The 15,782-nt window shown below is 49.4% G+C and overlaps 1 protein-coding gene across 1 annotated transcript in view; it reads left to right on the forward strand.

Moving 5' to 3' along the window:
- Window positions 1-267: 267 nt before the first annotated feature.
- The window catches only part of yjefn3 (YjeF N-terminal domain containing 3), a 28,079-nt gene continuing 12,564 nt past the window's right edge, over window positions 268-15,782 (forward strand). The window contains exon 1 of the mRNA XM_057037113.1: window positions 268-578. Coding sequence (XP_056893093.1) covers window positions 511-578 — 68 coding nt within the window. The 5' untranslated portion in view covers window positions 268-510. The remainder of the gene's footprint in view (window positions 579-15,782) is intronic.

Below are 15,782 nucleotides of genomic sequence, written 5' to 3' on the forward strand. Positions count from 1 at the left end.
TCTTGTTCCAAGGGAAAGGTGCACCGGAATATGCGCACCGGTCGGTCTGGATGTGATGGACGGTTGCACGGGGGTTGGCTGAGCTTCCTGCGGCGTGAGCCAATCAGCAGGCGAGCCCCTCTCCTCCTGACTCTTAATTGGCTGTCTTCCCTAGCGAGCCCAGCTGACACACACACACACACACACGCACACGCACGCACGCACACACACACAGCCAGCTGGTTATCTTGGAGAATGAGCAGAGGGACACGGTGAAGAAAGAAGCAACATTCCCAGTGCCAGTGTGTGTGTGTGTGTGTGTGCCAGTAATTACCTTCTAGTGTCTGAGCCAATCAAGAGCCTCAGACACAGAGTGGGAGGAATCCCATTTAGATTCATAGTGTATTCCCAGCAGCGAGGTAGACAGAGTGTTTATTGAATTAGCCGGAGAGGAAGAACATTAGGCTCATCTGCGGAGCGACGCGGGTCATCTCTTCTCGTATTTGCTGCCGGGTCGCTGGTACAACACCGATGGACAAGATGAACCACAGCTCAGCCGAAGCGGAGGCTGAAACCATAGAGCCGCTGCGTTACCTCAGGTAGGCACCTACTCGCTGTCCCTTTGTGCTGTCACGCCTGTCCCACTTCTTCTCCTCGTCCTCCTCCTCTTCTCGCTCTTCTCCTGTTCCACACTAATGTCACAGAACTGTTCTCAGATCAGTGCTAGAACGAGAGCAACCCAGTTAGAGCTCTGGAGAGTCCTCACACTGAGCTTTCAAACTGACTTAAAGGCTACTTGAACGCCTCTCTTGAGGGTGATGGAGCGCCCCCAGAAAACTCTTTGCTGCTATTTTTGTCGCGCGGCCTGAAATTAAATTACAGGATGAGCTGTAATTGAATTTATCAGGAACCGTTATTACCAACGGAGATGATCTTCATCATCCGAGGCTGAACGCCGGAGTGCGGGGAGCCGAATAATCATTTGGTTTCACGGTTGAGGGTTAGCATGGCAAATTTGAAGTTTCAGCCTCATGTTAAACTGACTAAGCGATGAGAGCTGAAGGTCGTTGTCAACACGGATCCTCTGATGGGAACCTGAATAAAGTCCCGTTCTGATTCACTCATCACCACCGAAACACCGTTTCCAGACTACCTCCGTCTGATTATCAGATTGAGACGTAGAAGTATCTGACAACAGTGAAGCAGAGCAGATGAAAGTGGGACCATTTTCTTTCTGAACCGTTGCCAGCAGAGACTATGTGACATCACAATCATGTGTGCGTTGATGGGTTATTAATAATGTTCTGGTCGCTGGAGCAGGTGTGAACACCTTATTCAAATGATTGCGTTGACCAGGATATGACCCGTAGGAATTAGCCTTGTAACAAAAGACAGAGAACAAAAAGGGGATAAAATTCTTTTTTTTCCTCATTCAATTCATTCAGTTTTCTTTATTCCAGTGTCATTTCTGGTAGCGCAGAGAAAAATCTTTACATGTTGGAGGTATTGTGCATTGAAATCCAGCTCCACCTCTGCCTTTATCGAGCCCTCTTAGCTTAGCATTCCTGCCACAGTGGCAGGAATCTTTTTCTCCAACTGGGATGTCTATAAGAATAGTTTACTGTTCTGGGTTTAGTCGGATTCACTATTATCGAGCATTGGGCTGCTACCAATCCCTGCGAACAAATTGGGCAGCATCACAACTGGATGTTGCATACACCGTATAAACACCATCATTCCATCCGGGATCTCTCCCAAATCCCATTTTCTCTTTTTTATTTTTACTTTTCTTCCCTGCCAAACAAGGGATCTGCCAGGACAGCTAGCTGACGACACCATGTTGGTTGTTGAGGAGTCGCGTTTCTTCTGTTTCTACGAGACGTTCCTCCTCACTTCACTGGCAGCGGCATGGAGTCACGTCTGCTGTCAGAGGATCATCACTTTCAAATCGCTTTAAACCATCTTCCTGTCTGCCGGGTTGTTAAACTGACTGAAAACTTGCCAGCCTCATCAAACATGGACTTTCCTGTGCAGCCTTAAACCGACACCAATCCTCCGCCTCTTTTGTCCCCACATTGAGACCTGGAATCCTCTTTGAGATAAAGACGCGTCCCGGCGCTGCGTGCAGGTGTGGAGGCAGAACGAGTGTGGACGATCGGTGACCTCGCCGTGTTCGTCTCTGCCTGGTTATCCAGTTCTGGCGATCGCGGTTCCTTCCCTGCCTCCAGCGCACTGCAAACAGGATGATGTGCTCCGCGTACGCAGATGATGTAATCCTCTTCTCCCGATCGCGTTCTGCTCAATTTGTCCGGATAAACGCGTACAAATAAGCGTGTTCTCTACAGTAATCGCCACCGATTTAGGCGCCCGTCAGTGGCTTGACACCACGTCGCCGTCGACCACGTCGTATTTCCTCTCTGTTTACATCCCAGTTGCTGCGGCTGCTGGATTAACAATCACTCCAGAGGTTTCTGTCCCACTTCTCAAACTCTCAGATCTCGGCTGTGTGATGGAGCTGACAGTCAAATAACATTCCCATTCACTCCCAGGGCTGTAGAGGGATCTTGTCATGCTGCCATTTCTATAATTAGGCTCCACACAAGCCTTTTAGAATAAACTGAGCTTCATAATTCAGCTCCGCAATAATGGAGGTATCTGTCGATCACTGCTGCTGTTTAAACCAAACGGGGACTTCATTACCAGGAAGAATCCCTCCTGGATAATTAACGTTGGGGACTTGAGAGCGCTCTTTTCCAAGTATGCATCCACACTAGTCATCGGCTCACACACGGCAATTAGCCGGTGAAATATTCACCTCTGGCCTTTCCATATATAGAATAGGTTAAATAGCAGCTTCAATCCCACCGTGGTTTTTGATGGTGGCGGTGAGGAGGAAACCACACCACATGAAGGGTAGAGCCAAGATCCCCCTGACGATGTGTTTGAATCCTTTCGGAGGTGATTTCATTTAAACTCGTCACCTAAACAAACAGGACTGGCCCTGAAATTAAAGTCCCGCCGCCCTGGAGAAATAATGTAATCAGGGGCTCTGCACTGATCAGCCGTTCCATCTTCTGGAGGACAAATTCTTTGACCTCTCGTCCTCCCCGCTCGTCCCCACAGCTCTCCTGTTAAATCAGAGCGCAAACGTTGGCTCATTAATTAACCACAGCATTACCACTTGCTGGGATGTTCTGTGGGGTGTAATCGAGCGTTTCTCGTTGCCTCTGCGTGCAATTAAAGAGCTTCCGTTTCCCCACGCCACCTTTCACCCTCTGTCCCATCCTCCATTGAGTCGCCAGGGATGGCAGAACCACCTTTGCTGACATCGTCTGTCCTCGTGCCTCCTAACGTCGGGCTGGTTGTCATTCTTCTGACTTCCATCTGCCCAGCAACCAGCCAGCTGTGTATGCATTAGGACATTTATTTATAGGGTAAATATATAAAGAGACACATGCAGTCAGTGGGAGCATGCACTGTGTTTTCATCCATTTCCTGTTTCACCCATGAGGACGGGCTTTAGCTACAGTGTTCTACATGTGTGAATAGACACCCGGAGAACACACCCATTGTTGTTCTTATGGGGTCTGGAGGGATTTTCTTTGTCTTCGTATCGTGCTGTGATATTATCATTACTCATGATACCCAGGGTCCCGTCTTCTGCCCCAGGCGAGCCTTCAGCCATGCGTCGGTGTGTGCACGGACACATCTTTGAACAGGATCACGAGTGCGCAGTTGCCTCAGACTGAAGCACTTGAGAAGCCACAGTGGAGTGGTTGCTCGAGGGCTCAAGGAGGGATTGGACACGATTGGCATGTAACAAATACCATAACAGTAACACCAGCCAGAGCTGGGCTCATGCTAGCTGTTCACCTCTTAAAACATGTAAAGGGTCCTCAAAATGTGTTCTTCTGTCTCATACGTGGTGTGGACGTGTGTGTGAGGTACAGCGTCAGCGTGTGAGGGCACTAGTTTCCTGTAATAACACACTGCAGACGTGCTATCGTGGCTATATGCTATGGCAGTCAGGCCAGTGGTCGTCAGGGAAAGAGGGAATTGCTGATGTTTTCCGTGGTGGTCAGGGATCCTCAGGGGCACCCTGACTGGTCCATATGCAGCACGATGTGCAGCACTGTGCACTACACCTCTGGAGATGCTCTGAAAGGAGTCGGCCAGCCTTTTGGAGCCTCATTCAAATTTGCTCAAATCTTAATGCTTGCCCGGTTTTCCTGTTTTTAAAACATCAAGTTTTAAGTTTTAAGACCTCATCAACGCCCGACCATCTCTGATGAACGATGACTACCCCGTCCAGTCCTGAGGAATGACCCGACAACAATGTTGCCCTGGAAAAACCGCTGACAAAAGGTTCCGTCGTAGCCGTTTGCGCTGGATGTTAAAATATCATTCTGCTCAACGAAGCTCAAACCTTTTAGCTAACGGGAGGAGACAAGAGACCGAGAACTGTAACAAAAGCAAAGCAATCGGCTTCAAGTGCATTCACATGAAACACTTTAATTACTACGAGAGCCAGAGAGGACTTCCAGGCTTGCAATCAGCTGCGTGTAGATGCGATCACGTCATTGCTATGGCGACGACAACATTCTCCCTGTTTAGCATGTGTGACGAGGTCTCCGTGTTCTGGGTGTGAGCCTTGAAGGAAGTGGCTGAACTGGACAGGGTCACAATAATAGTGAATGGTGGACCAGGAAAGAGCCGGTTGTATTGTTGTGTTAGTAACTCTGATCTTTTGGGACAGCTCTTCACCTGAGCTCCTGCCCAGCAGCACAAAAGTGCCCGTTCGGGCTGAAGAGAGCACACAGGCAGCAGCCTTTGTTCACACAACAGACCTGTTTATGGAGGGCCGGGCAGAGACCACGTCCTCATTATGTCCACACTCTGGAGCATTTAAAGGGTTTCAGTGGGCTTTGGAGCACAAAAACGGCGGGGGGGGGGGGGGGGGGACTGGACTGGACTGGACTCTCCCGAAGGCGCCCCAGTCTGTTCTACGTTCACAATAGTGGACGGGGAAAATAAAAACTTGGAATAGAGTGAACGGTAGGCTGCTCTCCGAGACAGCCTGGCTTAGTGTCTTTGTCTTCCAGAGTTGCTGTGAGGAGCTGCTGCCCCCCCGGCTGGTCGCCAGTGCCAACACACATCTGCGCCTGTGTTATTTAAGCTAGCTGTGAATGGGCTTGCACGAGTGTAAGCCTCATTTAAATAAATGTGATTTACTTGTTTCCACCTTGGGGGGGGACGCCCAGTCTCAACGCACAAACAAACACCCGCCATTGTGTTGTCACCTTCCATTACTGTCATGGATGAGGCTCATTTTTAAGCCCTTGGATTTGTTTGGCAGAGCGACGGTGATTCTCCCGAATCTCCAATAGGAAGCACAATCTGAAAGAAGCCGCCGGCTACACAGGGGAGGCCGTTAATGTTACACTTAACGAGCTCCAAATGGCGCCGTCTTGCTCCACGAAACCCCTCATCGGGATGGAGGAACCTCAAAGTTGTACCAAGTCACATTCAACGACACGCTTGCTGTCCCTGAAGGATGGCGCCCCGCTGAGCTCCGCGTGGATCCTGCCTAATTCCACACCGCTTGGGTCTTTTCCCGAGCTCCAAGAGTGCTTCTGGTAATTACGCGGGCTCTTGTTTAAGGCTGTGGATCAGATTAGCAGGCTGTTATTAAAGAAAAGCCATTGTTCCATGTGACAGCTTCGCAGAGCGATTTAAATAACTGCAATTAAAGCTGTTAAGCGTCACAGCGCTTAAATGTGGCCCTTCCCGTCCACTGATAAGCTCCGCCTTCAGTGTGCGAGCTTGGCGTTCCCTTTGAAATAAATACGATCACATCATCAGCAAACGTGCGGTTTACAGTCAGGAAGCCTTCGTCAAACAATGTTAGCATGAAGGATTAATAAATGACTGATTAGGGGTGGGGGGTGCATTTGGTGGATGTTGCTAGCAAAGCGGCTGAGCGGCGTGTTTGTAAGAACGAGGCGAATCGCTCCATAAGAGGTCCATTAGCGCAGATTTCAGCAGCAACAGGCTTCAGTTTCTCCGCTCCTTCCATTGATTTCTCTCCTCGTTTGCCGGCTGGGGGGGTTCTGCTGCCGAAATAACCAAACAACCACGACCAAATCAAAAATTAGCAATGAAAATGAAGAAATGTCTTCATTTCCACCTCCAGGGTTCTAGCAGGCGCTTGCTGGTCGCTGTTATTGATTGAGAGTATTTAAGGGAACAGAAGCAATCGATTATTAGAGTCGATCGCTGACAGCTGCGCGCGCGCACGTCCACTGAGTCCGTGCACGTCCACTGAGTCCGTGCACAGGCGGAGTGAAAGTGTGCAGGAATAATTCATCGGATCCTGTCAGGAGGCGACGTCCAGGCGGGAGGACGTCCGTCCCTTGAAGCAGCGTCACTTCTGACGCCCAGTCGGTTGATATTTGCTCGCTGATAGGTCGCGTCCTTCTGTCCTCATCTCCTCCTGTCCGGTCCTCCTGTCCTCCTGTCCTTCTGTCCACGTGTCCTCCTCTCCTCCTGTCCTGTCCTCCTCTCCTCTTGTCCTCCTGTCCTGTCCTCCTGTCCTGTCCTCCTCTCCTTCTGTCCTCTCTCCTTCTGTCCTCCTGTCCTGTCCTCCTGTCCTCCTGTCTCAGATTGACCGATGATGTCACAGCCCCGCTGGCTGTTTGAGCTGTTGCTCCTTTGCTCTTTTGGTTTTCTGCAGCCTTCTCACCTTGAGAGGATAAAAATAACTAAAGATTTCAGGTGTTTATTTTCTTTTTAACTTTGCTCTGATTCATGCAGCAAGATTTGTTATTGGGGGAGGGGGTCCTCAAAAATACCAAATGCTCTGAAAAGTCAACCCAGTGGCAGCGGCAGACGATATAACGGCTGTTCTTTGGTTGGTGATGCTTTTTATGCCACCATTTCCCCCAAACATCCTGTTTTACCCCCCGCTGTGGTTATTTTCCCCCTTCTGAACCCGTGTGGGCGACATTGCCGCCAGGGGTCGGAGCGGACAAGGGTTCTCATAGCGACGGAACGGGAGCGGAGCCCAGCAGCCGCTCAGAGACTGAGGACATACAGTGTGAGTGTGTGTGTGTGTGTGTGTGTGAGTGTGAGTGTGTGTGTGTGTGTGTGTGTGTGTGTGTGTGTGTGTGAGTGTGTGTGTGTGTGTGTGTGAGTGTGTGTGTGGAGGATGGAGGGGGGGTTCCTTTTCTCTCAGCTATTATCGCTTGTCACTCACAGTTGGATTTGTGCCAGTTGCCATGGAGACCAAGCTCGCCTCCACCCCTGCGAGCATTGCTGCCGGGCTGACGTGTGTAACCTGTGTCACACACAGGTGATTTAACACAGGCACGGAGTTCAGGCTGCTTGTGGAAGGGGATGATTTGGATCAGAGAAGCTGCCTCCCGCACGTTTGTGGAGAATGGGGCCTTTTTCTGCTCGTCTGCAGGCAGCAGCTCTCTTCGTTCCTCTGGTGGTCCCATCAGTCTGCTCTCACATTTGACCTCCATCACATATTTCCCTGCTGTCCAGTCAATATTTCCTTTCCTCTGTCATGAAAATGTCCCCTGCCTGCATTTGTCCTTCCAGCCCAGAATTATGGCTCAGATGAATCATGATTAGTTCCCATTCATTCCTAATTATGTTTCATTCGGTTCAGATGAAAATGCTAAATACACATCTGAAGTATTTACATATTTTCATGGCATGTTACCCCTGCAAGTTGCATAATCTGTGCTTAAAAACAAACTATTGTGCTTTGACCATGTATTTAGAAGCAGCTGCATCTGCTCACATGTCTGCCAAAGAGGTATTTCCTACCTTTGGTAATCTGATCCATTGTTAACCTGCCTCTGGTTCACATCCTGCCTCTGGTTCACTTCCTGTCTTTGGTTCACTTCCTGCCTCTGGTTCACTTCCTGCCTCTGGTTCACTTCCTGTCTTTGGTTCACATACTGCCTCTGGTTCACTTCCTGTCTTTGGTTCACTTCCTGTCTTTGGTTCACATCCTGCCTATGGTTCACTTCCTGTCTTTGGTTCACTTCCTGTCTTTGGTTCACATCCTGCCTCTGGTTCACTTCCTGCCTCTGGTTCACTTCTTGCCTCTGGTTCACTTCATGGCTGTTTCTGAAACCACCCCCTATACCCTACATCAGGGGTGGGGAACCCCCGGCCTCCGGGCCGTATACGGCCTACGAGACCATTTCTACCGGCCCGCAATGCAATAAGATTTTTATATTTTATATGTGCACTTATACAGTGGGACCGTTCGCTAAACTCCACGAGCTGCGAGTAGCAGCGGTAGCGTATTTTTGCCTTTCGTATCCTGAAATTTATTTTTTTTAAAAAGAAATTTATTTTCCTTGAAATATTTTCCCGTTTTCTGAGATAAAACAGACGGTTATGTTATGTCCGAGTCAAGGTCAGGATCAGTGAACACAGCATGTGATGTACGTAGTGGGCTGGACTGATTGACACGGACGAAAAATGCATAGCGAAACACGCTAAACTCGACGAGTTGAAAGGACAGATGAGTTTGGATAAAATTAGCGCTCTTCGTCAGCGTTTGGAGGCTCAACGAGCAGCTTTCACACGACCATGTACCGACAGAGAGAATATTACGCAAGTTTTGTGATGAGTGAATTAACAGCCACGAAGCTGAAACCTCACACCGAAGGAGAGTTCGTGAACGTGCCTCGTAGCCGCTGCTGAGGCGCTCGCGCCGGACAACGTAAAATTGTTTCAAAGTGTGAATTTTCTTTCGTGAATAACTATTGAACTAAGACATATATTGTTATGATTCCAGTGGCTAACGGTATGTTTTTATGGTCAAGGAATCTAAATATGTAGTCAAAATATATGTGGGACTAATATTTATGGTGGAAATCACAATATGCCAGGAATTGTTGCGCTTGGCGGAGGTCTGCGCTCTCCGAGTGCTTTCTAGTTGTTATTATTATTGTCTTTATCGTTCTTTCTTTTCATTTATTTTCTTGATTATCTTGTTTTATTGCAGTTTTTGTGAGTAGAGGCCTCGAACAGGCCCTTACGGGTCTCTTGCTTCAACTCTGCACCTCTTTTTTATTGTTTTGTATGATGAAAACATATTTTACTTGTTTGTCATTTTATTCTATTTTTTTTGGTGATTTTATATGCATGTGTGCTAAATAAATAATTCAAACTCAAATGCAGCAATCATGAGACTTAGTAACACAGTGGTTATAGACTTTTCTTTGTCTTTTTTTTGCATCCCTAGGTATGTGTTCATAATAGTATGGCCCTCGGAGGACTTTATAAAAATTGAAATGGCCCTCGATATGAAAAAGGTTCCCCACTCCTGCCCTACATAGTGCACTCAATAGTGTGGATGCCATTTTGAAATAGTGTCCGAATTGTTAGTGAGCATCGCTGGACCCTATGTAGTGCACTCAATGTATCCCACAATGCACTGCACTGTAGTGTACAGCGAGCACCCTAACTCGGAAAATGACCGCTGAATGTATTTCTGATGGGTTAAAATAAATAAATGGACCTGGCCACTTTTCCCGGCGACCGGTTCGTAATTATTATGCGACACCATGACGTCACTTTAAACGTCACTTTAAATTGAGTGCAGTACGTAGTTCACTCCATCCATGTCCCCCATGTCGTGAGCAGTGAAGAGGGAATGAGTGTGTGGTTCCGGAAACAGCCCAGGTCTCCATGTCTCTGTGCTTCTCAGCCTCTTTAGCGGCTTTAAAAGAGCAAAGATGATGCTGTCACCCCAGTAGGACACACCAACCCAACTCAACCGGACCACCCACCGGTTGAGGGAAGCATGAGCCGTGTCAGAAACAGCAGAGGAGAGCACGCATGGCCACACGCACGGCCACACGCACGGCCACACGCACGGCCACACGCACGGCCACACGCACGGCCACACGCACGGCCACACGCACGGCCACACGCACGCACTACTGGATTAGCCATGGCGATTCTCAATAGTGTGAAGAGACATTCGGAGCGTTGGGGCTCATTAGCTGCGGTGCTGTGACTGTTCAGTTACACATGAGGAATAAACCTGCGCCAAAGATAAACCAGCTTTACAAATGAAATAAATGAACTATTTAGATCAAGTATTTTTTTTGTCTTTTTGCCCAGACACTCGGCTTTTAAGATGGAGCTTATAGCTCATGCATTATCGTGTCTTCAGCAGTTAGCTTAGCACGTAAATATTCCCCAAATGGGGACAGGAGGCTGCTCTGAAGACTTTTGGAAACAGCAGATGCAACGACCTTTTCCACCTTTTTCTCTTTGCTGAAGTGTTTGTGTGGAAAAATTCCCAATCCGCACTGATGCGACCGTAGGCTCAGATGTTCTCAGAAGAATGGAAAGAAGTTGTCTCTCAGGATACATTTTACCTTCTTCTACACAAAGTTTACATCTACGCTTTGGTCCTCCACGTTTCGCTAACAGACGCTGTCGCTGTAGCTAATAGTTAGCAAAGCTCAACGCCAGCTCTATCGCTACTCACCGTCTAAGGAGGGGATGAGCCCATCAGAGATACGGCGCATGAAAATCATCCCTGTATGGAGGAGCTCGTTAAAACCTATAAATCACCCTTCTGCACCTCTGCTGTTCCCGCTGTTCTTGCACTTTTACCTCCTAATCCTATTTAAAGAATGATGCATGGAAATCTTAAACAACTGTCGCATACAGCCCCCCCGCCGGGGGCCCTGGGCTGCACAGTGGGTGTGACATTCACTTCCTAATGTAAGGGAAATGCCACCTGTGCAAACCTCTCAGCTAATCCAGACAAGCGCCGAAGCTGCAGGACGCCTGACGTTCCAGCTGCACAAATGGACCTTCAGCAGGCCCAGGTTTGCTGGAATTAACCATTAGCATTAGCGCTAGCAGCTAATCCTTTATGTACACTTAAGCCCAAAGAGATTCGGACCCTCTCGGTATCGCCATCACACCTGATCTCTGAGGACTCCTCCCATCATCCTCTCTGCTGCTCTTCCTCTTTATACAGCCATCAGAGCCACACATGCATGGATGCGCACGTGTGAGAGAAAGGTCGTCTGAGCGCCACGTTCGATGTGCTTGTGCCCCCCCCCCGCTGCTGCGCCCATCATTTATACATAGCCTGTGTGTGTGTGTGTGTGTGTGTGTGAGGGAGAGAGCGAAAACAAAACACCGCTTGGTGTTTTGAGCCTGTGGCCAAACAGTTTGGGCTTGAGTCTGCTCATCAATATGCAGTCAGCTGTTTATAGATTCTGCTGGTGTCCTGGCTTTGATTGCCTTTCAGTTGACCCCATTTCCTCCATTTTGATTAAAAACTCTCCACCGTTGCGGAAAAAGAGCGAGGACGCGGGGATCGAACATGGAACGTTAGATTGAACTCTCACTGAAATATTCCCTTTAATGCTGCATTATAGGCTGCAGTTGCTCCACTTTGTTGTTCTTGATTATTAAAGTTAATTTAATGGTCAGTAAATAAAATGTTGTGATGCAGCTTGTTGGTTCCAAGCTTCCCTAAAAGTGGATCGCTTTCTCTTCTGTTTGTTTTTTATATATTTAGGAATATTTGGCCTTTCAACTACAGCTCCTTTGTGGTTCCTGAGTCAGATATGCCTCACACACACACACACACACACACACACACACACCACACACACACACACACCACACACACACACACATGCAGAGAAAATCTTGTAGCTGTTTAACTCTTTGAAGCTGAATAATGCACCTGAGGGCAGAAACAGCCTCCTAACTGATGCTTTTCTAGCTTTTATTCACATTCATTTCTATTGATTTGTGTTTCCTGTAGACCTCAGAAGTTTTTTTCAGGTGGAACAAAGGGGTGAAAGAATAAAACCCACCTCAGATATTCAGCTATGCAAATATGGGAAATTGGGGGAAGTCAAATACGCAATAAACACAATAAATAACTGAATTAAGGACAAGCGCCTGCTGCAAAATGGTGTAAAAATCAGAAAAAGGCACCGGGGTTGAGAGCTGATTAACATTTATCCTCTTAGGCGAACAAAAGACAAACAATTATGGCAACAACATAATGAATGTAATTTACGGACGCGTTTTTCCAGCGATTGCTGCGTATTTCTCCCACAAATGCAGACGCGGAGCCGCCTGTGTGTGGCTGTTAATGCTGCTGAAGCGTCCTCTCCTGAGGCAGCTGCTGACGTTCTCCTCTCAGGGCAACTTGGCCTCCTCCACTGGCTGTGACATCTGGAGCCCAACCAGCATCAACGCTGAACAAAGAGGCCCCGTGGGAGCGGAGAGAAGCCCGACAAACACGCGTTACGCACGTCTGGCTGGCTCTGGTGCTGCTGTCAACATTAGCCGCCTAATGACAGATCGTTAAGTGCCTTCACGTGCACGCAGGAAAACCAAATTCCTGCGTTAGATCGATTACATAAAAATCCACGTGGGCACTTTAGCGCGATTTAAGTTGCCACAGAACTGCATGTATGTGTATCTGAACAGCCCCGGCGAGCTGTGTGTGTGTGTGTGTGTGGGGGGGGGGTATTTAAGCCCTGGGTAGGGGGGCAGGTTTTTAATACTGCTGGGTTTACTCACTCTGAGCCACTTCCGTCTTCCTTATTGTATATTGTTATTAATATTTATTCAATGATAGAGCCTGAAGGAGCCAGGGTTACCATAGCAACCACAAACTGACAGGTCAGTTGTCAGTACTGTGCTACAGCGACAAAGCAGTCTGTTGGTTCATCAGCACGAAGCTCTGATCGGGCCTAAACCAGGAAGCTTCCTGCCTCCAGCGGCCTGAACTCGGCCTTTTTCCTCACCGTGGAAGGTCACATGACCCAAGACGTGTCGTCATGCGCTGGATCGGAAAATCAGATGACTTCCGTCTGATCTCTGAAAACCGCACCAGTTGAAACAGTTGAATCCAGTTGAAACAGGAAGTAGGAAGGAAGGACAGTCTGCAGGACAGTCTGTCTCTCTTCGAGGACATTTAGATGGGCTTGAGTGGAGACAGGTTACCTCAGGTCGTCCACAATCATCCTCACGGTTGCCGAGAGACGGAGAGCCGGTTGACGGCAGGAGCCATTGATTAGGTTTATCCGAAGAACGTCTGTCTGCTCCGACCGGATCTGAGCGCACGGATAAAGTGATTAGTTCTGATCTGAAATAAAGATGCTACCGGAGACAGTTGTAGAGATTGGACACACACACACACACACACACACACACACACACACACACACACACACACACACACATGCGTGCTCCTTACTGGAAAGCCCTAAATGATTGCCCGAGGACACATTTTATTTTGATTGGATCAGACCGGAGCAGCATAAAGGGGCCATGCTGGGCCGTCAGAGAGGGACCATATGGAGGCTAAAAGCTCGCGTCCATGTCACAGCTGAGCCCGTGTATGAGACCCCCCCCCACACACACACACACACCATCGCCGCGGCTCCTGGCCCTCCTGATAATTGTGGCAACATTTAACCCTTTTAGTTCAGCCCGATTGTTGATCCTCCATCTTGGATCAACTCATGACGTAGGTTTTCAGATCGACCCCCCGACAACAAAGACACTTAATCTCCGCATTGATTTTCTTTCAAGACCAAAGGGAAAAATCACACGTCCGCCGCTCTGAAATGCCAGAGGAATTCCCTCCGCTGCCTCTCTGGCATTTCAATTTGCTTTCCTCGTTTCACCAACAAATAGCTCTCCGGCTCTGAGCGCTCCGACCTTTCAGACGTTGGGATCAGACAGGTCTTTCAGCCCGTCACCCCCCCCCCCCCCCCCGTCATCGGGTGGATGCTGAGGGGCTTCCTGGAGGCTCCCAACAGGACATGCGCTTGATGATTTAGGTTCTCCTGGATGTATAAAGACACACCCATGAACCTTCCGCTGATCAAACCATGTCACCCGAGCCGCCGTCGCTCTAGGAGCGACCTGGAAATCACGCTTGTTCCCGCGCTCCCGCGTCCCAGAATGAGTACCTGAGGGGAACCGGGATTGTTTTGGTGGGGCATGAGTCAGGGTCAAAGGTCGGGTTGCAAATACGCCACATGGAGGGTTAAAACCAGCGGCTGCCTCTGAGCTCTAAGTGAGGAATCAACAGCCAAATCAGTGACCATGGATCAGTTACCTGATGCTGAGGGTTCTCATCCCTCCACTCTATCCCCCCCCCCAGCCCATCCATCTGCCAGGGTGGTGTCCCGCGGAGCGTAAACCCACGTTAGAGTCAATGTGAGGGGGGAGCGCGAGGGTGACAGAGGACAGAACAGGGTTGGTCGTGTGTGCAGTCAGCGTGAAAGCGATGATAACGATGATCAGTGAGAGGTCGCAGCCCAGCAAACAGCTCCGGCGCCCGGGGGTGGCTAAACAAATAAATGCCATTTTGACAGGCATAAAAGCTCTGAATACAGCCCATTATACCGCACCATTGTGGGGAGAGAGCTGCCACAAAAGGGATGCAAATACGGCAAAGATTCGCCGCAGCTTTGTTCAGAAAAGGAGCGCGCGGAGGGATAATGGACGGGAAGATGGAGGGCGAAGCCGGGGGGGATAATGGTCCTCCGAGGCAGGAATGGCACTCATGATTTACACCCCTGAATAGATCAAAACAGTCAAATTAACCTGGATCAGACCATCCTACCGGCGTGCTAGGTAACACAAGACAGCTCCGGGGCCACGGGGGCCACGGGGGCCATGCTCGTGCTGTTGCACGTGTGGCAGGCTGCAGAGCGGCAGGAGACTTTGAGTCCTCTTAATCTCGCCCCTGTGCAACTTCAGGAATTAGCCAACCTGATAGTAGGTGGGAATCGAGGCTATTTCTGTCCCCGAGTGTTAGGAAAAAAGAAGCCCCTCAGATTTTAAGTGGCGTGTTCTCTGCTGCTCGCCAGCTGCACAGGTTTCATCATCGTTGCAGCGTCTCTGTAATGTTCTCCTCTCCGTTCTCCCAGCCTCTCACTTGCTTCATATGAGATTGAATTTTGCTTCCATTGTTTTCCGTCTTTGTTCCCCCGGATGACTCACACGAAACACGCCGGCGCCGAAATAATGAGCGCGGAATATGGAGAACTTCTCCCTCGCGCTTAATAATCTATAGTTGAATTAGAATTTATGTATATGTTGAATCCTCCGTCTTCTGCCGCCTTTGTGCCGCAGACGCTGCAGCATCAGCGCCCTCATTTCCCCACAGAGGCGATTAAAGTTTCATTTAGCTGCATCTCAGGTGAAGGTAAACAGCCTCATTAGCTGGTGGAGATCACAGGTGGAGCAGAGCGACAGTGGAGGTGACACGCGTCACGCCCAGCATGGGGAAATCAAGCGTCTCCCCGGAGGGGCGGCTGCATGACTGGTGGCTACAGGTGAAACAGAAGCCAGCACTCATAAAGCCCCGGCTTGTTCTGCAGCTGTGCGCCTGCACACGCGCACGCCTACGCAGGTGTGCAGCGCTGACGTAAAGGCCACGCCAGCACTCCCAAAGCTGCTTTTGTTCTTATTCTGGCGCATTTATGAAGAAATAGGGCTTGGAACATATGACGGGGAAAGCGTGAATTTGGAACAATCACCTGCTTTTATCTGCGCGGCGTGCCGCACCCTGGTGGTCGCGCCAGCTCCAGCTAACGAAGGCGGCAGTCGAGAGCCGCGCGCCCACCACGCGCTAACCTGGTGTTAGCGTATCTCCTGTGAAAGCTCGTCCCTGCCCCCTCCAACGCAACGCCTTCCATCCAAATTTAGCTCTGCAAAAAGCCAGAGGAGGCTCTATTGTGCTGCCGTGCACGCGCGGAGCACAG

Source organism: Takifugu flavidus, chromosome 7 (assembly GCF_003711565.1).
Source record: "Takifugu flavidus isolate HTHZ2018 chromosome 7, ASM371156v2, whole genome shotgun sequence".
NCBI lineage: Eukaryota > Metazoa > Chordata > Actinopteri > Tetraodontiformes > Tetraodontidae > Takifugu > Takifugu flavidus.